The sequence below is a fragment of the Leptonotus elevatus genome, chromosome 16 (genome assembly GCF_054856555.1).
Source record: "Leptonotus elevatus isolate MCC_2025b chromosome 16, RoL_Lele_1.0, whole genome shotgun sequence".
Lineage (NCBI taxonomy): Eukaryota > Metazoa > Chordata > Actinopteri > Syngnathiformes > Syngnathidae > Leptonotus > Leptonotus elevatus.
Window position 1 is genome coordinate 8283002 of NC_141254.1, and position 24870 is coordinate 8307871.

At 40.1% G+C, this 24870-nt stretch overlaps 1 protein-coding gene and 1 long non-coding RNA gene across 3 annotated transcripts in view; one reads left to right on the top strand and one right to left on the bottom strand.

Annotated features, from left to right (window-relative positions):
* LOC147160597 (uncharacterized) overlaps positions 1–24870 on the bottom strand; it is a 54287-nt gene that overhangs the window by 26527 nt on the left and 2890 nt on the right. The window contains exons 3-4 of one of the 2 annotated variants that reach the window (XR_015097360.1): positions 14076–14172; positions 12130–12220 (exon numbers count right to left, since the gene is read on the bottom strand). This is a non-coding gene — a long non-coding RNA (uncharacterized LOC147160597). Of the gene's footprint in view, positions 1–12129; positions 12221–14075; positions 14173–21518; positions 23694–24870 lie in introns of those variants that run through there. The other variant, XR_015097359.1, reaches the window with a different exon arrangement.
* Positions 19840–24280, top strand: msx2b (muscle segment homeobox 2b). The gene is made up of 2 exons (XM_086097949.1): positions 19840–20263; positions 22228–24280. Exons 1-2 carry the CDS (start codon positions 19921–19923, stop codon positions 22659–22661), a joined length of 777 nt encoding a protein of 258 aa, XP_085954075.1. The 5' UTR covers positions 19840–19920; the 3' UTR covers positions 22662–24280.

Consider the following 24870-nt stretch of genomic DNA (forward strand, 5'->3'; position numbering starts at 1 on the left):
TTTCAATTTCCCCAGAATTGTCTTATTGTGTAACCTTTTCTATGAATTGTGCACACGTAAGAGTGAATCATGAATACTGTTGCGGGGAATTACCAACTGATTGGGAGTTCCTGATAAGACTGCTGAAGGCAAAAGGGCCACTTTGACACTTACATAGAGCGTCTACTGTTGTCATGTCGCAATGTTACCAAACTCAGCAATGAATAAACACACGCTTCTTTCAATCACAAATAAAAGACACTAGAGTCCATTCAAACAAACAAAAACAAACCTTTTAGGACTTGTTCAATGCTCGTTTTCATTCCCAAACACTGTGCCACTCTTGTGGCTGAAGTGGACTGCTTTAGACACAAGATGGCGCTACTGCAACACGTCAATCTATACAAGCGATAGATAGATATTTAATGTAAGTTTTAAGAACTCGAGCACCTTCATTCGTATCCGTACGTGTTTGTAGCTAGTTAGCTATGCCTACACCTAATAAACAACAACAACAACAACAAACATCTTCCCATCAAATAATCCATTGGCGTGGATGCTTAAAGTGCCTTGTTGTTGTGTTATGAGTGCACGCGACTCAAGCAGCTTTCTGCTGGAGTGGCAACTTCAGAGCGCCTCGAACCCGTGATGATTTTATGACCTAAACATTTAAGAAAGTACAGTCCTGCTCACCATATTGGCACCCATTAAGGTAAAGTACATAATGTGAAATATCTTCTCAAAGAAATGAATCAATTAAAACATTATTTTTATTTATTTATGGAGAACTCGTGTTTTATCCGAATGACCAAATTATTAAAAAACAATTTAAAACAGTGGGCGGAAATAATAGATAACTTAAAAATGTGCTTTCTGGGCGGGGGGGAGGTGGGGGGGGGGGGGCTTATGAATGGCTACAACATTTCCTTTGTGGAATTACTTTGGACATCCAATTAAAAGGTCCTGATGATATAAAATGGGTACATTTCCATTTATTGTAGAGATCATGCAAAAAAATGAAGTGGTGCCGAAAACTGAGCAGGACTGTAGCATTCATTTTTGCGGGTTGTAATATTGGTATTTGATTGACAGTTGGCAGTTGAGGGGGCGTGGCTTCAGGCTTGCTTTTAAAATGAGTCACAAGAGACTAAAGAGAGCAAACGGGTTCGTCAGTGTGCCATCTTATTTACGAGCCAAACCAAAGTGTCATAAGGTGGAGAGATCAGGTTGCGTCGCTTTGTCAAAAACCACAATGACTTTTTCACTCCGGTTTGGGCGACATCGGATCGGCCGTCCTTTATTCACAGTCGTGTCATTCCCACATTAACCATCATAATGATTATTTTCACGCTGACAATGACTAGCCACAATACGCAGAATGCTCATAAGCCTGTCTACACAAACAAGCCAAGTGTTAAATCAAAAGACTCTTTTTAATTAGCGCTTCAATCTCAACATCATGAGGGGACTTTTTGAGGCCGAGGCGCCACCAATGGCGCACAATGGCCTCTTAATGCCACACATGCACCCCTTTGTCTCATCTGGGGGATGGAATTACCGGCAGGCTCTTTTTTTTATCTTTTCTTTTTTCTTTTTTACTTTGCAAATGTCAAAAAGGCTAAATAAAGACCGACTGGCTGCTGAAGTGTCAACAATAGTGTACTCTGTATACAATCACACGTCAATGAATTTTGTTATATTTTCCTAGCTACACATTAGGCACAATACTCTATTGTATTATTTAAAAATATATATATTTTTAACCTATAATAAGTCACGAATCAACCACTGAAAGTGTCAAAAATAAATTAACTGCCAACAAAAAAAGAAAAAAATCCTGTTAGTGGAAACTTTCCCGGCACAACAGAATCTAAAAGTGTCTTCTTCTTTTTTTACAGGCCCTCCCCAAAAAATAAAAAAAATTATTGACCCCAAAGAGTATGTGGGGGGGTGATCTGCAATCATATAACAGTCCTGCAAGAGTCAAATTTGACCGCTGAAAATATATATATTTTTTATATATATAATTTTATTAAATCTTTTTGGGTTTTTGTCAGTCTTAGGGTGATGTTTTAAGTTTCCTAGCATTCTAGCACTTAAAAGTCTGAAAGTGTCACTGTCCCTGAAAAATGTAAAAAAAAAAAAAAAAAAACATTTGTCCTTAGGGTGCGTGATTTGTTTGGAATATTTTCTTTCACTCCTGAACTTAAAAGTTTGTTTTTAACTCATTCACTATTTCTATTAGTTTCACATTTTTTTCTACTTTTGTTAACAAGAGTATGAAAACCTAGAAAAAAATGTATTGTACATTTAGAACAGATATACAATTTTTGATTAATCTTGAGTTAACTAGTGAAGTAATGTGATTAATTACAATTAAAAAAATTAATCGCCTGATGCCCCTAATAAAAAAAGAAAAGGAAAGATTATTAAAAATTAGGGATGTCAGACAATTAATTTTTTTAATTGTAATTAATTGCATGACTTCAATAGTTAACTCACGATTAATCACAAATTTTATATCCATTCTAAATGTACAATAAAAAAATTCTAGGTTGTCACACTCAAAAAAATGTGAAACTAATAGAAATAGTTCAAATGAATTTTTGACGTCTATAGCCGTCAATGGCAGTGAATGAGTTAAAAGCAAAATAACAGACTTTTTAACCCAAAAAATAAAAAATAAGCCCCCCAACCCAGAAAACTTTCAATTTTTATCCTTTCCGGGGCCCCCGGGGTGTAGGATGAACGTTTCCCGGCATGTCTTTAGCGCACATATATACTTGTAATTAGCCGCCATGCCTTTGGCGTTAACACTTGCATTTGACATCTGACCCCTGAAAGTGCGGCCATCAAGTTGATGTGAACTATGAAGTGTTGCGACATGAAGAAAGGCACGCCGCGGCCTTTGAAGCGCAATCCTTGCTTCCCCTCGGAGGTTCCCTGCGTGAAATGGGATCGGCTTCAGAAGTTCCTCATTTATTCTAGACAACACACACACACACACACACACACAAACAAGGTCGAGGCCCATCAGGGGTGAGTTATCACGCTTCGTGTGTGTGTGTGTGTGTGTGTGTGTGAGAAAGTGTGTGTTCAGTGATTTGTAAAGTGAGGCGCGTGGCTGACGTTTGTTGTGCTGATACCTACAAATCATCTCTGTGATGTAAACTGAACTTGAATTGGCGACACCACCTCATTATGCCACTTAATGAGACCTCTTGTGCGCACGCAATTAGCACATGTGGAGTGCCGGGAGTCGTTACCATTTATCAAAAATACATCACGACGCAAAATAAAACTTCAGAATAGTTGATGATGAGGTCTTTTGTTTGACCTGTGGTTCATTTGTTTGGATTTTTTTTGTTTCTATTTGAGTATTTTGTTGTGACGTGAGTGTTATGTGATGTACGCTAGCTAGACATGTATTTAAAACGAGTGTCAGCTAGCTTAATGCTAACACAGAATGGTGAACGCCATAGATGAGGCTAACGAATAGAAGTAAGAGAAAAATATGACAACATAGTGTACTTACGGAGGTACATGTGATTTCTTGTATTTGTCATTATTTGGTGCCGTGTGTAAAAAACTGAATGAATCCATTTTGGAAGGAGGCTATGAAAACAAAATGTGGGAAAAATGAATACTGAGCATTCTAACTTCAGATTTCCTGCAATTAAACATTCTGAATTTAGAAGTAAAGCGCACACGACACATTTGGTCATCTTAGGTTGAAAGTGCGTTTAACCGGAAGAGCAATTGATTTAGAAATATTTCCTGATGGTGTGCGCCTGCTTTTGTCTCATCTTTCTCCAGCGACAAGCACAAAAGACAATACGTGACATGATGATTTTGGCAAGTGTGCAAACGCCCACCCAGACACACACAACCGAAGCATTCTTCCCGATTTACAGCAACATGGCATGACGTGTGGATTTCATTGTTGCTGTGTAACTGTAAAAATAAATAAAAATAAAATAAAATTCCCCCTTGATAATGCAGGATCGTATTTCAGAGCAATAAAGCATCGTTGATGTCAGATACTGTTCTGGAAAGTCATCATTAACTCATTCACTGCCATTGTTATAAAATTAATTTGAACTATTTCTATTAGTTTAACATTTGTTTCCACTTTTGTTAACAAGAGTATGAAAACCTATAATTTTTTTTGTACATTTAGAACAGATATGAAATTTGTGATCAATCGCGAGTTAACTAGTGAAGTCATGCGATTAATTACAATAAAAAACTTTAATTGCCTGACGCTCGGAATTTTTTATAATATTTTTTTTCTTTAAAAAAATAAATAATTCACTGCCGTTGACGGATATAAATGTCAAAAATTAATTTGAAATATTTCTATTAGTTTAACATTTTTTTCCACTTTTGTTTACAACAGTATGAAAACTTAAGATTTTTTTTATTGTACATTTAGAACAGATATAACATTTGTGATTAATCGTGAGTTAACTAGTGAAGTCATGCGATTAATTAAAATAAAAAAATTGTTATAGCCTCTTGCCCCTAATTTTTAATAATCTTTTTTTAAAGGAATTTTTGGCAGTGAATGGGTTAATATTTATTTTATGATGTCGTATTTTTTGTTCTTCAAACTCATTCACTGCCATTGACAAGTAGGTACACTTGTCAGTTCTGGGGGGTTTTTTCCCAACGGGAATGTGCAGGGAAGATGCTGCACCAATGTAAATCTCCAACTTGACAACAACTTTACTGATGTACAATTGATGTCCCATTTCACATACGAGATCAGCTAAAAGGCTGCCGTTTTTCGACTGCTGATTATAAAAGAACAGAAAAGGCAATTTAGTCAATTTTGTGTTTTCACACTTTTGCTAGCACAGTTCTCCGAATTAAATTTCACGGTACAATCGAACTGACACATAGAGCATGGGAGATTTAATCCGACATTTTACTTTTACACTAAAATGTTCAACCAAACCATCACATTTTAGATACGAAAGTCTGTTAGCTTAATATGCTACCTTGCTAACGTTTAATGCGAAACGCCAACCTCGGTATAGCGGAGGGTTTCGCTTCCATGCCCCTATGAACGACGCCGATGACGCGTCCATGACATCATTGCCTCCCAACGGACTCTTTAGAAAACTGAAGTCAAGTTAGCATGAAAGCGAGACAAAAGGCCGGTTAGCATTGTGCGTGCTCAAAGGCCTTGTAATGATACGCTTTTGAGTCAGCTTGGACAGATGTCAGGCAGCAGGAATCATAAACAACAAAGTCTGTTCCTCACACCACAAAAATTTGCTTCACAAGAGGAGAACAAGGAACAAAATAAACTCTTATTCCAAGGCACCATTTGTAGCACTTTTGGAGGCCACCGTGCAAGAACCCTCAAGTGACGTAAAAAAAAAAAGCAAAAAGAAAACAAACTGCTATCGTGTCAATGTCTGAATCCATTTGCTTTGGTTATTTCTCATCGTTGACACGGCAGCGGCGGGAGTTGGTCAAGTGTCACTCTTGTGCAGAAACAAGACAATTGATGTTGTTGGGCACGTCCGTCAGAGCTTGTTAAAGCGAGCGCGGGCGAGTCGGGAGTGAGCTGAAGGCCAGAGGAACATCCCCTTCCAATTAAGCAGCATTAGCCCTGACCTTGTTTGAAGGCGAACGTGTCACCGGAGCGTCTGCAGGAGGTGGAGAGGCCGCCTTTTGTCTCCATCGCTGCCATTAACATGCAATAACTACTGATCACAAAGCTACAAACAGCTGAAAATAAATACATTAAAATTATTAAATAAATACATAAATAAAAATACAATTAAAATTAAAATTATCTGATTTTTATTTATTTTTTTAAGATTTTTTAGAGTAGGATTTGCTCTACTTGCATGACAGGAATGTTAAACGGTTCCTTAAACGATTGCACGTCCAGTTTCAAAGCTTTTATGATGGTGACAATTTGAAACTGAAAAATACAAAATACAATGTCTTCAAAAGGAAGAAGGTTTTGAAATTAAAAGTCAGAGTGGATTGCGTCACATCTTGAGTTTCATTCTAAAATATTTGCATCGGCACAAATTATGCGGTTTTTCTTGTTAGTCATAACTAAAAGATAAAAAAAAAAAAAGGCTGCTCAATGTATGACTTCCTGGGGGTTGATCTAAAATTGGACTAAGTTGTGAGTAATTGGTCGGTCAGTAAATTACAACCCTCAAGCGAGTGCCAGTTATTATTTATTGCAATGTAGTATTTCAGGTACCTTCAAACTGTGAGACGAGCTGGCAGGACAGTACGTATTTAAAAAAAAAAAAAAAAAAAAAAAAACATAGCCGAGAGGTAGCAAATACTGGAAGCTCTTCTCAAACACTATTTATTTAATTATGCGTCATTTCGAGTAATTAGACCTCAAGTGCTGATCCTGCACCTTTGTATGAATAACCAATTCAACGTGTGTCGAGTCGCTTTTAACTGGGATATCTCATCCCGAGTCAACACAACCTTTGTTTTTTTATGGCTTTCCTTTCCTGTCCAAGGAATCCAAACATCTCAACCGAACGTCGGTCTTATGCACAATAGAAACAAAAATTATTGACATGAAAATATCTTATGCGGTTCCCCTCCCACATACTTTAAACACAAACACATTTCCAAAAGCATTTGACCAAAGCATGAAACTTTTACGGTTTTCATAATATACTGCCTCCCAGTGGCCAAGTTGTTCCACATCATGACTAGAGTGTAAAATCCCAACCATAAAAACGCAGCGAGAGTTTAATGTTGTCTTTTTGTTTTGTTTTGTGGGTGCCAGGCACAGGTCAGCGTGTTCCTGAAGCCTTAAATCACTTGAGTGGCGTAATTAGCACTCTCTGGTACATCTCGAATGCCCAGGGGGCTCCACAGAGGCGCCGCTTGTTGCGAAACAATTCCCTCAGAGGGAGGCAGTTGGTGAGAGGAAGCGGAGGGGAGGGCGGGCGGTTGGGCCGCCCCGTGGCAATTTGGAGGTTAATCTTCCATGCTGACAAAGCAATACTGCTGAGTGAGCCAGCGGAAAAGAGACCAGTGGGGAGGGACGCTCCACGCAACCCTCAATTGTTGTTGTTTTCCGGACTAAACATCAATCGCAGGGCAAAAATCTGAATCTCGTCTGAAGAGAAAAACAACAACAATCTCATAATATTACAAATAAGTTGATCACGGCACCACATAGCTTAGCCTTTCAATGCTAACACTAAATAGCACGGGTTTTAAGGTTACTACTTGTAGAACTCTTTAAACCATGGACTGAAGACAAATAAGTGTCAAAACACGTGTAGACAGACAAACTCAGAGTATATTTGTATATTCTTTATCCTCAGCATGGAATGACAAATTTTAGTGCCACACTGAGTAGCTGAGAGAGGAGTTGAAACATCTCAATGGACAGTCTATTTGTCTTGTAATGCCCCCCGGTGGACAAAGCCGGCACACCAGAAACTCCTTCAACTACAAGTTTATCTTTGTTTGTGATGTTCTCATCATATATCTGCAACTCCATTGCAGCGTAACACTTTTTATTGCAACAACGCAAGTTTGTTCTTCTACAACAGCTGACAACAAGCAAATTAATTCATCAATTGATCATAATGTGTGAGTGGCCTCCAGTCAGCATGAAGAGTGCAAGCGGCAATTATGTTCCCCGACTGATAAGGAGCAACAGATAAGCGGCGCTCTTTTTACCAGACAGTAAGGACGTTTTAATGAACTCCTGTGATTTACGAGCTGCAGGTCAGAAAGAGAATTGATGTGAGGATCATGAACAGAACACAAATATGCCTGATGAAAAATACTGTGACGACAAGTCACGTACACTTCACAGATGTTTTTTAAGATGCGTTTGTGCAAAACGTGACTAAAAGATGAGGAAAAAGTGTGAGGCAAAGTCTGCCGTAGCAAGTTTTGCTCTGGCGGGCCAATCAGCGGACGGAAAATGCCGACATCACAGACAACCACCCAGGAGGATGAATTTGAAATCTGATTGGTTAAAGAAATAGCAACATTGGTAATGTAGTCGCCAGCATTAGTGATTGTGAAGGCGCTGGGCAGATTAGAGTGACCTAATGACGAAGAAATCGGATTGGACAATTTTTTTGGGCGGGGGAAGAAATCCTACTTTATGGCAGGCAAACAAATAACAAAGAGCTGAGAGAGATGGCGTTCTCCAGGGATACGTACTAAGTCAACCAACGTTCTGGTTCGTAAAATACTCAGCAGTAATAAAAAATTTAATAATGGGGTTATTTAACAATACCGGGCTTCCTCAGTTTACGGTCCCGAAATGCGACAATTTTACGTTATGAATGGCGTACAGTGAAAACATCAGGCACGACAAGACGACACACTCAGTTATCCTTATACTTTCTAATGATCATTTGTTTTATATTTATGGCTCCGAAGTGTTTTTCAAACAAATATTTACTGTAATGATGACTAAAATCCCATTTGCTTGGCTCGCCAATCAGACAAATGCAAAACATCGCATGTCAAAGTTGCACTTCCCATCGGAAATGTGTCATCTTCCCCTCGTGGCTTCTTTCAAGCGGTTTGGCGACGTCAAGCACCAGATTCCAAACGGACTTGCATCCATCCGTCTTGCGCGACACCAAAGAAGCCACCCATGCAAACAAATGATTGACAGCGTTATTTTGCAATTGTTTTGCAACTACAAACACAGCCACTCACTAATTAGCCCTCAAATTGAAGAGGAGACCACCCGAAAAGCTTGAATATTTACGGTAGTGTTGTGACAGTGGCAAATTGAAATGAAATGTGAGCTGGCTTATTTTTTTAGGAGGGTTTCAGTTTTCTGGCAAGCATCGATGCTCGAGGCTTACTGGCACGAAATGTGTCCTTTTCTTTTTGTCCTCTACGTTTTTCAGGTACACTTTTTTCCCTCAACTTCATGTTTGTAATATTTTGACTCACATTGACATCTAATTGAGAATTTCTTTCATTTTTTTCCTTGCCACATTACAAATTTGTTTTATCTATTTCTATCATGTTAATATATTATCCTTGTAAAATTGTGACTTTTTCCCACCTAATTCAAACTTTTTATTCTTTTGGTGAATTTGTGCCAGTTTTTCAAAATATATATTTTTTCTTTTTCTTTCATCACTGCGCTTTGACTTTAATCTTGTAAGCTAGTTTTTTGTACTCCGATCTGCCAAGGTATGCTAATATTAGAGATTCTTACAAATTAATTAGCACATAATTCCAAGAGGGGACTTCCCTAACAGTTGCAATATTTACCGTAGTAAATATTCATACCCATCTATTGTTAGGGCGACTCCCATTTCCCAGCACACATCAAGATTTAGGCACATTCTTTATCTTCCTTCCTCTTTTGAGTCATATTTTTGGTAATATAACAACTTTATTATCGAACCATCATTGCTTTGTTCTTGGACAATTATATCAGGTTTATTTTGTAGACAATTTCTTCCCGCTAACATTGCAATGTGACATTTTTCTCACAATAAGATTTTATTCTTGTAAAACATTTTTTTACACATTATTCTCTTTATTCTTAATGTTTTCCCTCCTATTTTATTACAAACGTATCACTTTGTTCTCATAAAATGACAATTTTATTTTCAAAATGACATTGGATATGACTTTTTCCCAAAACAACGAGACGATCCTGTTTCTAATGTTGTTACAACTACAAGCGCATTCTTCCATTGTAGCTACGAGCTAATTAGCCCTTGATCACAAGAGGGGACTGCCCTAAAAGCTTACATTTTTACGGCAATGTTTGTGTGAGTGGGAATTTTTTTCATGTTTTTATTGTGCATTGTTAATACAGTTATTTTTAGGAGGGGTTGTGTTTTCCCGGCACGCATCAATGCCCGAGGCTTGTTCACATGTAACTCAGACACGAGTGTATTCTTCTTTTGTCTTATTGTTGTTTTTCTATATATACTTTTCATCAAAGGTTAGATTCATTTTATTATTAGGACTTTTTTCTCAACAAATTGTGACTCATCACAACTATATTTGATTTCTTTAGGAAATTAAAAGTTTTTCTTTCCAACCAACGGGTAATCGCCCCTTGATTTCTGCATGCTCCATATTTGTATTTGTGTTTGTCCAAATGGTGGCCATGTCGATGTTTTCATGTTGAAACATAATCCCAATTATTTGGAGGAGGTTTTTTTTTGGGTTTTCCAGCATGCATCAGTGGCCCAAAATTCAGGCACGGGCGCATTCCTCTCTTCATTTTGCTGCCGTCCTCCGCTTTTTCATGGTACGTAACGATTTGACAGGGCTCCCTGTCGCTTGTGGAGGTAATTACCTGTCGACATGGCGCACAACAAAGCAATCAGGGAGGGACTCCGTCTAGACTTGGCGTCTCGCTCCTGCTTTTCTGCATCCCCGCGTTTTATTGTCTGACCTGTTGTTTGACCTGACAAAGAGTCACTTGAAAGGCAACAGATGACACCAATTGTCCCCCAGCTCATGAATTGATCCCATTGTTGCCCGTTTGACCTTTTCAGACATCCCAAAAATACTGGGGAGGAAATAATGAAGCACAAATACTTTGTTAGCATACTTGAGTAGATTTTTCAAGTATCAAGATATGAACTTTTCTGGTGATTTTACTATTGTTTGAACACAGATTTGCTGCTTGACTGAAGTGAAATATACAAAATGAGAACGCTCACAAGGATCTGCTGTTGGCCACAACTCACACTCTGACGCTCACATGCCGACGAGACTGATGGCACACCTACAACACTACATTCGACTTATAGTTCATTTAAGTCGTTCACGTGACAAAAACAAATTTACTTCTAATGTGAATTGAGTGACACACACCAAAAACGACGTCACGTGGCACAATGTCTACGGAAATACGTTGCATGCAGCGCGTCGGCGCTCATCTTATCTCAAATCGACAGACAAGCAAGGCGAGAACAGGCCATTGTCGCACGGAACTAACGAACGAGCCGTCTGCGTGGCTGAACTGCAACTCTCACCACAAAAGTCAACTTTATGCTTCACCTTTCAAGCGGGATCACATTCAAGTCAACAAAACAACATTTGACGACAAACGAGCCAAGAGACAGCTCGTCTGACCGTCTGTAATGGCCCCGCTTTGAAGTGGTGAGAGATTGCGCTTGTAATCATCTTAATTGATCGTAACAAGGCACCGGAGAGGCGAGGAGGGCCGGGGAGCGCCGCCGGGTCCTTTTTAGGGAAGCGCTGGTGCTTGAGCGGGCCAGTAATTCAACATCATGCCAACCATTACGGCAAAGACAAACAACGTCAGTGGTGTTTGAGGCCAGCCGCCAGATGGCACAAACACGGCCACCGGGGAAGTAAACAGCCTTTAAGTGCTTCTCAAACAGAATTTTGTTTATGTGCAATTTCAATGAATTCAACGCCAAGCGCAGCTCACACACTCCCGGATAAAGAAGTTGTTCAGTATGCGCTGCTTGTCTCAATGTAAGAACAAACACGACATAATTGACATCGTATTAGCTTCGCTATCAATTGAACTGTGACCTTTTCACCCTTTCTTTTCATCTGCACTTCATCAACTTCCTGGCTGCAATTACACTCATCCAAAAACATTACAAGCCAATAAATGCAGGGACTCAATTTCACCATCTGGTACATCGTTTGTCCAACAAGCAGAATTGCAATCTTCAAAGTTGCAAAAGGAAAGAAGAAGAAAAAAAAATGTTTAGGAGGGAGATTTTTCAGACACATTGCAATTATGATAAGAATGTACGGTCACTACAAAGAATTACCCATTAAAAAGAACAAGACAATTACCTTACACAGAAAAATTAACGTCTATATCATATAATGGGATTTTTTTTTTTAACAAAAAGGGAAAATGTTGGTCTCTTTTAAATGACATTTTGGTGAGTTTTCCTACATTTTCTCCCAAAAGCAACTATAAATGTCCCTTTTAAAAGTTTGTGAGGAGTGAGCAAGGGTCAGTCAGTAATCTCAGACGATGCAATAAACACTTCAAGTTATTCAAATGAAATTCCAGGTCATTAGAAGCTGTATCCTATATGCTAGCATCCATAATTTGTTACCTAATATTCAATTTAGATTTTGCACAATTCTGATTTATTCTCCTCAAAATCCTTAAATTCACATGAATTCCAATATACTCACATGGAAAGTTTGGAAAATTCTCTCCATTTGCAGCGCGACTGGTGCACCCCAAGGATCAGTACCACGCCCGCTTGTTTTCAGACTTTACATCCTAAGAGAGTCATAGGTCAGTTATCAATTGTCAATTATTAAACGCTGCTAGCTATTTTATTGATCATCAAGCAGGCACACCGCTTTCCTCGAGTACACGCCAATGACATTTTATAGTACAATTGCGTCCTGGGGAGAAAGCACACTTGCAATTCGGGTCTCCAATTGAAAAATGTTTGTGACAATCTTCTTTATTGAGATTCAATGAACAATAGTTCCAATGCTTATCTTTCTGCCTGAATCAGCGTTAATTGAATGAAATTGTTTCTTGGCTCCAGATGCAAAGTAGCAAACGTGCTTCCTCGTTCATTAGCCTTGAAGAGTAAAACTCAATTTGCCGCTGGAAGGAATGTGTGAAGGAAGGCCGGCTAAACAAGATTTGTTTCAAAGCAAATATAATTCAAAACAGAGAAGTCAAACACACACGCTAATTTACTGCTCAAGTCCATAAAGACGGTAAACATTGTAAACGCATACGAAGAGTTGTTTAGCATTTTGCCACTCAAATAGCATTGCAGCATTTTGACCAAGCTCTTACAGCGACAACGTTTTTGCAATACAAACAAATGATTTGTAAAACGAAACTCGTGTTTGTACAACGCAAGGTTGCTAAGCCGTCAGCAATATTTATGAGGACTATTAAGCTTCTCTCTCCCTCTTCCTGCACGGAGGTGATGCAAATAAATTCAAGCGGCATCTCAGTAATTGCCAAACGGCCAATCAGTGTGTTACCAGGCCGCTGTTGTTGCACTTCAAAGTGTCCAAGCAAAAAGTGTGTGACCTCGAGAGAGGAACGGGTCACCGCAAAAGGACCCTAGCGGCCCCTTTTACCCAGTGAGGTCACAACAAAGATCACCGGGATTGCGCCACGGCTCGCTTTCTAACCTGTGACCTGCGTCTTTCCCGCAATAAAGCCGGCCAGAAGCTTGAATCATGTCACGGCTTTAATGTGCTCGTGTGAACCTTTATGCAGTGCGTCTTTCCGTGATGGAAAGACAACTTTAATGAGGAAAACACAACATATGCGGATAAGTTAGACACCCCAAATGTCATTAATTTACTTTTTACTCTTAACCACACTCGCAATTTCACATCTTGGCTATTAAAGGCATATTTCTAAACCAATCAACCATTCGAGATTAGCGACCTACATCTTATTTGTGAAAAGTTAAAGGTGAAAGGTGCCGCCTGACTTGAGATGGACTGACGCTCAAAAAATGGGTACTGAGAACCGCCTGCCCGCCATAATCGTCATTCCGTCATGGTTATTTTAACTACGCTTCCATCATCGCTAAATTCAACTTTGTCACCGTTCTTTTTGGTTTCTGTCACTGCTATTTTAGAACCGCCAACCATTCATCGTTATATCAGCCAAGCTTCCCTCATCGCTGATTCTTTATCTTTTTAGAACCGGGTAAATTATTATAAGTTCTAGAAGTTATAATAATTTCCATCAATTCTAAATGAATGTTCGTCACCGCTGTTTCTAGTATCACCAACCAGTCGGTCGTCATTTTAAACATGCTTCCGTCTTCACTAATTTTTCATCTTCTTTTTAGAACCAGTAAAATTCATATCAGTTGTGGAAGTTTGACATTGTGGAGTGTTGTAATGCAATTGGTGACAATGGCATGGATGGTGATACATACTTTTACTACAATGAATCTGACTTGTCTTCATTGGAGTTGTAGCCTATCGCAGAGGAAAGATTTTAATGTTAACCAAAGGCTACTCTTGACTATAAGACTTTGCTATTGCAAATATGGAAATTTGACTTTTAAAGGGTTGCACACCAATGTTTAGGCCTGCCCCACCCATTACGTTTGAAACGAAACATCTTAAGTTCTTTCACCTACTGAGGACTCAGTATTACAGTTGTGGGGGGGGTTGAGCGTTTTCCTCCAGGGGAACATGGTCATGAGTACTCAGGTTTGAATTCCTCCATGGGGTATTCTGAAAAAAAACAACAACAACATGTCACATATTAAGACATCGGGTTTTTTAATTGTGGGTGGGAAGCAAACTATGTCTCGTAAGAAAACCAGTCCCATTTTCTGTAAGTAGCTCTCATTTGTTATATTGTGGTCGCCTTGAAGAATGACATTTTTTCTCTCCATTCTTATTGTATTTGTAATGGGCTGTCATCCGAATGATGCGGGAAATTAAGTATTAATAGCCAGAAAAGTGGTGTATTCTTCCCTTCATCAGTGGCTGGAAACCTTCCCAGTATTCCTCTTCACATCATCACATGCGATCACATGTGATGTGACACACACACACACGCACGCACGCACGCTCGCGCACACGCGCGCACACACCAAAACAATTAAAGCCTTCATAATGACTCAGTGATATTTGCACTGCGATCTTGTCATAAATCTTACCTGTCAGGATTTATGAATACTATGCTGTGTCAAATGCAAAAGGCATGCTTGTATCAAAAAAACGAAAAAATAGTTTGATATTGAAACCCTTCGACAGATTCGGACGTAAAAGCTTACTGCGATGCTCTCAATCCGATTGTTGTTTAGCTGGGAGGAGGTGTTGCGCCGGATCCTAAATCCAGTTTAACCTGTCTACAATAAAAAAACAACAACAATTATTACGGCTTTGTTCTTCTAAATTACTTTACTTTATTATTTGTGTGACTTCTGCATTCATGATTATTATTATTAGTAATGCAGGCCGATGGGGGGGAAGGCTGAGCCAAGCAGATTCCCTCCTTTTCGTGTTATTAGCAAAATGGGCTTCAATCTTTCACGTTGCAGGAGGCCCCTGAATGGATCTGTCTGTAGTTTTGAACAGCTAATTGGCCATGGCGCCATTGCAGCTTCCAAGGTAGTTATTTGTGTGCATTAGGAGAAGGCTCCAAGGGCTCGGGAAGCTCAGAGAGAATGAGCCAAGAGCCAAAAGTACAATTACATTGACAATGCGTTAAGTTGAAATGCTGTTTGGACGACTTACTTTCCTTATGAACGACAATGGCATAATTCATATTTCAATATAAACCTATTTTGGAAAATGTGTACTCATCCATGACAGTGACGTGTTGTCTAATTTACACCAAAGACAATAATGACTTTGTTTTTGCAATAGTCGGGAATAAACAACAAAAAAGGCGACCAAAAAAAATTAAAGACGACACTAATTGAATTGAGATGGGAACAAAAATGTGAAAATGTTTGAAATGGGTTGGATGAGCAGCAATTGGATTGGGAGACCACCATTACCATGAAACAGACCACACCATGAGTGTCATCAACAACATTGAGGGAAAACCAACCCACAGCGAAAACATGAGGCAGAATAATAACAATTGAATGTCTGGATTGTTTTTGAATGCGCAGATGCTGAGAAATAAATTTGATTTGCAGAAGTAGAAAAATGTGATTAATTGCGATTAATCGCGACTAATTACGGAAAATTGTGAGATTACTTAGTTTAAAAAAATTTTTTTAGCACTTGACAGCACTAGTTTTTATGCAAAACACGCATTTTGTCCAATATTTCAGAAACTATGAAGACCTGGAATGTGAGAAATAATGTAAAGTTTGACGCACTTTGTAGCCTGCTCACGTCTACTGTCAAGACTGTTCATCGATGACCAAAGAGCCAACGCCAGTTTCTGCCTGTTGATGGCGCCATTTACTGGCAAAGTGGTGAATTGCAGCCAAATCTGGAACTAACAAAGACTTTGAAAGACACAGCGCAAAGGGGCCTTTTTGAGTGGACCAGACGCGATATTCTTTTCAACCTTTTGCCAAGCGTGGACGACGTGTACACATTGCCGGTGTAGTGGTAGCAACATTGGTCCTAATGTAAACGTAAATAGTGTGCAAGCGCGGCACAGGCTGCTGATTATCCAGAGCGAACATTCCACCACTTCAAAGTCCCCGCTGTAATTACAAAGCTCCGAGGTGTGCCCGACCCACACACAAGCTTCCCAGGCATCTCCGTCCCACTTACATATACACACACACACACACACACACACACACACACACACACACACACACACACACACACACACACACACACACACACACACACACACACACACACACACACACACACACACACACACACACACACACACACACACACACAAACATGTTCAGACAAATTGCTTTCACTATTATCGCGGCTTAAGTGACATTAGGGAGGAAAGGAAGTGGGATGTGCGGGTCATTTTGCCACATCCCGGAGATCCCCTATCATTTCGACTTTTATTGTTCAATCCTTTGATTACTTGTTTTTGCTTGCCTGTTCTCTAGTATGGACCTTATCTGAAGCCAAGTAAAAAGTTCATGCCTATTCTGAAAGTGTTGGTCGAGCTTTGTGGTGTCAGATTATTATGCAATTCAATTAAAGTGTTTAGTGATATTCCTTAACCAGCGGGTAAATAATGAGTTAATCTCTGAATTTAATTATTAGGTTCCAATTTTGTTTTGTTGTACCACGCACTGTTCTGCACTGGAGGTTACCCGAGCCATTGCCCCCCTAGTGGCCAACATCATAACCTCACCTCAACCCTACTGAGAATCTGCGCTACACCCTCAAAGTGGAAGTTAAGTTAAAAAAAAATACAATAAAAACGTCTTTATAATATGTTCTATGCTAAGTAGGTGAGCCGTGACAGTCGTTATCTTCGCCCTTAGGCACTGTGATGTCATCTTGAGTCGACAGCAAGTGGCAGTACAGGACAAAAATGGCTGCTAGCTAGTGAGCTCCCTAGCTACTTCCCCGGTTGCTCGGTTACCTGCTAGGGAGCTAGCTAGCGAGCACAAGGGGCTAAAGCCAAACTGTGGCAGGGGTTTTACTTTCTGAAAAGACATCAAAGTGCCAGTGTGAAAGAAATACAAATATGCAATTATGCATGTTAAAAAAACAACAACCAAAAAACTAAACAGTATGCAATTAGATGAACACGAGCTGAGGAGGAGAAACACGCCACTGACACTCAGCCAAGAACATGTTATGTGAATCATGAATGACAAGGTGCCTGTGGGGCGTTCAGGCACTAGTGAAGAGAAGCAGAGCAGTGGAGGGAGGGAGGGAGGGAGGGATGGAGGGAGGGAGGGGGAGACGGCTGGCGTGGGGGAAGGCAACAGTTTCTCCCCTGAGGAGTCCATCTTTTCATCTGGCCGCTCACTGGCGCCTTCACAAACCTCCGATTGTCTGTGAATAACGCAGCAGCCTACCGCCGCTGCTCAACACGGACGAGTCCCTGAAAAAACAAACTCTCACCCTGATGTGGATCGGACCTTGTGACGTAGACAAAGTCTTACAATCTGTCTATGTCATGAGGTCTGATCAGAAAAAAAAGCTGAATTAGTTCTTTCAAAAGTTTAGTATCCCGTCACAGGTTTGTGACCCCTAAATTAGACCAAATGATGTATAAATAAATATACTTTTTTTTTTTTAATCAGTACAATGGGACAAGCCAAAAGTCACAACAACAAACGTGTGGTGCCGTTAAGAGAGTAACATCAGGAATCCGAAATCAGGTTGTCCCAACTTGAGTGGTCTAGTCTGCATGTGTGAGCATCTACATATGAGTTGTGGCCTAAAGCAGCTCCTTGTTTGTGTTCTCATATTGTGAAAAACTGCATTGAATTAATCCATGTTCCATTACATGTACTGTATATATCCAGTGGGAAAATTTGTTTTGAAGTCTAAAAAAATTGGAAGTAAAACAGCTTTGATTTTAGAGTTTCTTTTGAATTCATTCTTCTGCAAGGAGTTCCAAATAGAATTGCCCCGGGTGTGAAAATAAAACACTATCATGCAAAACATGCGATATTACACAAACAAATGTGGCCCATGGGAATGAAACGCAGTTTAAATGAAAAATCCTTTCACTCTTAAAAAAAAACAAAAAACTTCCACAATCATCAAATAAATAAACTGTGGAAATAAGTGTGAATGCCGGGAATTGGTTATCTGATAAGCTAAAACTGCTACAATGAGTTAGTTCATACGAGTCACAAGGAGACACTTGAAGTTTAACAGTGCGTAATCATAGGACATCACGGACAAATGAATCAATGTATAAATGAATGAATGGCCTCGCCGCACAGAGGCATGTGAACGTCTCATCTGGTTTGCGTCTAGCCGGGGCACTAATCTCAAGCGTGGAGCATAAATCCCCAATTCAGCGACGCCATTTAGTGTGTAATTGGAGTGTGACACACCACTTCCAATGCAGATTAAGTCAACACACAACTTCACAGAAAAGTCCCGATAATAAAGCAAACAAACTGCTTTGAGATCAAGAAGAAAAGAAATCGTGGGTGTAATGCTCCAGAATTAGCCGCGCGGGGCCGTGTTTACACATGCCGTGTCATGAGGTTAGCGTTTCAGCTAATCCATCAGTGGTGCAAAACCAGATTGAAATCCATCGAAAATGCTCTCCCAACTCATTGACAAGAGGCTTTGACTCACAATGAAAACAAAAAAATACTGAGATGTAAAACAATGAAAGCAGTATTGCTGCTACACTAGTTCAGTATAACTTTATTAAGTGGTAAATTTCACGTTACGAGATGATCGTCATCACGTTATGATGTGTTCGAGTTCACTTTTTAATGTTAACTCTCACATTATAACGTGATAAAGTTGACATTTTAATGTGATACATTTCACGTTTTTACATGATAAGTTGAATGTTTTTATGAAAGTGTGGAACTGCCAATGTAAACATGTTTGACTGGCAAGTACATTTGAACATATGTAAATCTGTTCAAATATACTGTCATGATAAGTAATACACCGTTGCATTATAGGAAAATATGGTATGTTTGTAGCATTTAGCCTACAAGTACGTTCAAACATTTGTGAAATTGTGAGTACGTTTGAACGCTTTTAAATACATTGGAACGTACTCGCCAGTCAGCAATGTTTACACGTCATTGGCAGTTCCTCGCTTCCGTACGTTTGACCATGATAAGCTTCACGTTTTAACATGATAAAGTTCATGTTTCTATAACACATTGTGATCATTTTTACTTCCGTATTAAGCAAAAGAAAGCAAACCAACCACTTCAGGTCAGTGGTGAAGCACTATGTTGGTAAGTGTGTCGTCTTTTTGTGTCTATTCATTAACTCCACCCTGTAACAGCTAAAAAAACAAACAAACAAAAACAACAAGATGGCAACATGTTTTAAAAGATTATCGATTTAAAAAGAAGACACACAAGGCCACATAAGGCTCTGCCAGTGACCTGAAGCAGAACTAATTTATTTGTTTCATTTTGCTGACTGCGGAAGTTCATGAAATGTAGCCTATCTGTCTTTATAACCTAAAAACACACACCAACAATGTCAGTTGGTGCCAAAAAAGTAAGCACTGCCATCTACTTGCATTGTGCTGCCTTCAAGGCCTCCACGAGTTTCAAAAGCCATAAAATCTCCATCAAGTGAATCTTAAGTGGAGTATGATCTACATCTGGCTTGTAACAATCAAACCATCTTTATTATCGTTCGTTCGGGTCCTAAACAACATCCGCCTTTACCAGTTTGCCGAGCTTCCCCTGAAGGCAGCGCCGCTCAACATCCTGGTGAGACGCGATTGGTCGAAGCCGGGCGTGAGCGTCACGTGACGCGCGTACATAGAAAACAGACGCCTCCACGCGACTTGACTTGACAGCATCAACGCAACGCGGAGCTCATCGGAGCGCGACCGACTTGTTCAGGCGGACTATGGAGATGACTACCGGGGAGAAGGCGAAGGATTTGAGCGACGGTTCGCCCGATGAGGAGAGGAAAAGCTCTTCTCCTCCTCCCTCGGGAGCGCCGCGGCATCGTCATCCGTTCAGCGTGGAGGCGATCATGTCCGGGAGGACGACCGGGAAGAGCCGCGGTGGCGAGACCGCTCATTGCAAGGCGGAGGCCAGGTGGACGGGATTTGGGTCCGTTTACATGTGCGGGGATGGGGATGCGGATGCGGCCGCCCAGGGCCGGAAAAGCTACCCGGCAGCGCCCTCGTCGCCGGTCAAGTCCGAAACATCCGAGACGGAAGACTGGCTGCTCTCTTCTCAGACTCGTGAGTTTCTCACACTTAATTGTCATCGTCACATATGTGTTAATTCATTCACTAATTAATTAAGAGACGTTTTATTGTTCCAATCCTTTCACATTTCTTCACCAACAACACAATTCAGGACAACTTGGGAACTATTTTGCACCTCAACTTTCATTGAAGTCAATGGAGACAGTTTCGAAATTTCACTTGAAATTTCATCAACTGTGTTCCAGCTCAAACATCATTCTAACTATTCACATCCAAATTCCCATTCTCAACACATTTTCATGACAACATTCCAAAATGTATGCAGGCATTTCATATTTTTTGAGGAAATGCTGGGATCTTTTTTTTAATACATTTGTTATATACCGCAGAGCTTTTCTAAATATGCAAATGAACTATTTAAAATTAAGAAAGTAACAATGTTTCTCCTCATTAGTGTGGTAAATAACAATAATTAATAGTTACTGGCAAAATGGTTTCCTCAAATTTCTGCTCTGTGTCAAGGTCCAAATTGTGACAATATCACATGAAGTATTTGGTTCTGAATGTTGAGATGGGATTCGGTGCAGGGGTTGAGATTTCTTGGTGGGTTACAAGGTCTCGACCACCTCAAAATTGTGTAAAAATCCTAACCGTTTCTTATAGCAGTTTAAAAAAAATAAAAAATAAATATATAAACTATATGCAATTGCTTGATTGACTGGTTTTGGTGTGCTTGATGAATTATAGTTAAAAAAAAAAATCATCAACGTGGCCCTTGCATCCTTTGATCCTCGGAGGAAAAAGAAGACACCCTGTGAGGCTAGCAAACAGCTAACAAATTTGGAGTCATCAATGACCTATATGGAGCTATTTATAACTTTACTGACATTCCCCCATTGTCATAATCAAATGTGCAAACTAAGAGATATTTGATATTATATTTCCCGCCTCTTCCACCCATCTTGACTGATTCAAACAGTTGAGATCATTCAAGACATCTGGCTACGCTCCACAAATTGTCACACATATAAAAAAAATTTTTAACCTCCTTCACCCATTATCAGTCAGAGTAGGCCCAGTCCAATTCGTCTTAAATACAAATCTAGAATCATCATTTCTGGTTTTATGAAACATAAGATCCAAAATGGCCCAAAAAAAACACCCTGCGTGAAAACTGGGCCGAACAAATTAAGTGAGCGACTCACTCTCGTGACCCCTGACGGGACAAACTGAAAGTCACAACAAGAATAAAAAAACAAAAAACAATAATAAGCGGAAAATATTCAGTTTTACGGTATCCCAGTGGATATGGATTTATTTCATAGCTGTTATTCCAAGTACATTCATGTTTATACACATTCGGAAATTGTTTATTTAATCATTTGTGTGTTTATAGCGACACTCGAGCTCTTAAGAAGTCAACATCTTACATTTTAATCCATTTCTGACCATTTTTGGTGAAAGTTTGACAGACCAGCTGCTGTGCCAAATTGGCCTACTAAGTAGAGACAACATTCTCCAAGTTTGCATTCATCTGACTAATCAGTAAGCAGTTTTTTTCCCCTGACAAATATTGGTCGAACCCTAACCAAACCTCAGACAGCATTGTACAACCACAACAGTTAACAGTCCATCTAAACTGAGCATTGTTGTCTTCGTTGTGTTCATTTGTTCATTACCTCTGCGCTTGTCTTGGTCTCCGTGAGATTAGGGGTGTGGAAACTTTTGTGCTCAAGGGTCACAATTTATTTAATTTTTTTAAACAGACATATGGGCAAGGTCAGTTTTAAATTGTTGTAAAGACCAGAAGTGGTGGGAAAATTTTAGCTGAATAAATGTTTGACAACATTTAAAAAAAGAATGAAATATAAATACAGTGTAGTTAAAAGTTAAAAACAATTGAAGTGCAATGTTGTTCACAGTTTGACGACGACTAGCTTGTCGCTAATATTTTTGGCTGTTTATTGTGGACTGACCCGGTCACTTGGCTCCCCCAGATCACGTCAGTCCCGCCTGCCAGTTGAGGAAGCACAAGTCCAACCGCAAGCCGCGCACGCCCTTCACCGCCTCGCAGCTTCTGGCTCTGGAGAGGAAGTTCCGGCAGAAGCAGTACCTCTCCATCACAGAGCGCGCCGAGTTCTCGTCCTCCCTCACCCTGACCGAGACGCAGGTGAAGATCTGGTTCCAGAACCGCCGGGCCAAAGCCAAGCGGCTCCAGGAGGCCGAGCTGGAGAAACTCAAGATGGTCGCCACGGCCAAATCCACGTCGCCGACGGCGTCGCTGGTTCAGCCCTGCCTGCGGTTGCCGCTGGGCGCCATGTCTCTGTACGGACCGTCCTTCTCCGCGTATCACCACAGAGCCATGATGCCCTTTCCGCCGTTGGGACTGTACGCCGCGCCGCTAGGCTACGGCATGTACCACTTGTCATAGGAACGAGATTCTGGACTGACTTGAAACGTGTTTCTAGCCGCACAAGGAGATGGTTTCTTCTCCCCATGGTGAGGATTGTAAAACGATGTCGACGTGCTGCCTGCTCACGTGATGTCTCGCTCAACAGCTCATGTTTACTACACGCTTGCACTGGACTCTCAAACAAACGTGCCTTAACCCAAAGAGCAGTACAGGGAAGTCTTTTTTTTATCGCGGGGGGTGATGTTGCAGACCCGCCCGCAATCCATGATAGTTTGACCCCTTCTGTTTCTAACACATTTAACTTATTCAATGAACACACTTTTAAACATATTCCTTAGCATCTGTTCTCACTCGCTAGTGTGCTTGCTTCAAGCTCACTCCCAGCTGAAGTGTGCTATAAAACAGACAAAATAAAAGAACTCACTCAAATGAACAAAAACTCTTTCCGACATTGAACTAAATGCAAATGTTATTATTCCATTTCCTCATTTCAAAAACAACAACAGCACAATTAGCACTCTGACATGAAGCAGTTTTGTCATACTTTGTCTTTCAATGCACGTGTTAGCGGAGAGTCAACGCCTGTCTCGCCTCTCTGTACAGCAGTAATATTAGGCGTTCTTCATTGGGAGTACGATCTGCTTGTTTAAAGAGTAATACTGCCACGTAGATGCTAACTGTTAGCTCATGCCTATGGCATTTCCCATTGTATGTTAGCATTATGTTAGCTGGTGCTATGTGTTCATTTTAAATACACAATGTGTAAATCTCTGTCTAACGACGGTCTGCTAGCTTAATGCTAACATATAGCCAAAAACAGCCTAGACAGGCTAATGGCAATGAGCATAGATATTACGCAAATTACTGTACAAACGCACACGGAGCGTCAACACATACAAACAAAGCAATGGAACAAAACTCACAGTCAAATTGCTACTCTGTGGGAACGACTATTTTGAGGACCTTCTCTGCCTCTTCTTCTTGCTCTTACTTATGCTGCATCTTTCCAGTAGGTCTCAGTGCTGCCATGTTGTCACACAATGTGGGCCTCTGTATTGAGATGACACCATAACCATGAACAGTGATACAGCGGGGGAACACTGTAGTGCCCGACAGATTTGTTCAGCTTCCAGACCAAATGAAACTCACTGTTAATAAACTTGTTTTTATTCGACTCACTATGGATGCCAATCACAGCTTTTGATGACTTTTTATTCTGGCTTTAACTGCCCCAGAAATACAACATGGTGGCCTTAAACCGATTTATTCTCTCTGGAACCGTGGGGATTGTACATGTGACTTTTAAAAAATATATTTATGATTATTAGTATGAGCGATATATTTGTATGGTTCTTCAACAATCCTTTTGAAGGGTCCACATTATGCTGTGCGGTTTATACTGCGTGTATTTTGTTGAAATCAAATAAACTCTTACAGTGTGTTTGTTTAAAAAAACAAAAACAAATGTGTTTTGCCTTACATAGTCAAACTTTTTCCTTGTACGTACTTACAGATTGGGTTTACGACGATGGACTCGCATCTCTGCGGCGACTGTCACGATTTTATGCAAGCGCAGTAGTGAAGTCTTAATGACAGTAATTATTTATTGTATGAAAAACACATGACTATATAAATAAAAGCCGGGTTTTTTGTAGCTGTTTTGCGTGCGTGCGTGCGTGTTGCAGTCCTTTGATCAGTGCAGTAATTTCACAGATAGGTTTGTCAAACCTGTTAGTACTTCCTGTTCAACCGGTTCAACTTTTGGGGTTGGGGGGGGGGGGCGGGGGGGTTAATCGCAAAATTAAATATGCGTCTTTCAAATTAACATGTTTTAAAGGGGGCGGAGCATGTTCCCAAATGTACTTTCTAGTGTTTGCATACTGATTCGATGATACTTTGGAATGCCCGCTCAGCCATCGAGTATAACAGTTGAAGAACCAAGTCAAATCTTTTATCTGTCTGCGCAAACTTCCAATTTGACGAGTGCATTTGCAAGCGACTGTGAGACCAAACTGTAAAACGGCTGCTGGGTTACAAACTTTTATAGGATAATATATAACCCGTGATAAATCTGGATCAGGCCCACCAAACAATTCTAAAAACAAATAAAATGTCTGAGGAATGCTAATAAAAAGTCGGAACAACATTTATAACACACGCATGCTCATAATATATAACAGACAATTGTGCAATCGTTGCATCACCGTTTTTTTTTTACAAGCGCTGC

Coding starts and splice junctions, on each gene's coding strand:
- msx2b (XM_086097949.1), top strand. CDS start 19,921: ATGGAGATGACTACCGGGGAGAAGGCGAAGGATTTGAGCGACGGTTCG. Junction 20,264..22,227: donor GCTGCTCTCTTCTCAGACTC/GTGAGTTTCTCA, acceptor TGGCTCCCCCAG/ATCACGTCAGTCCCGCCTGC.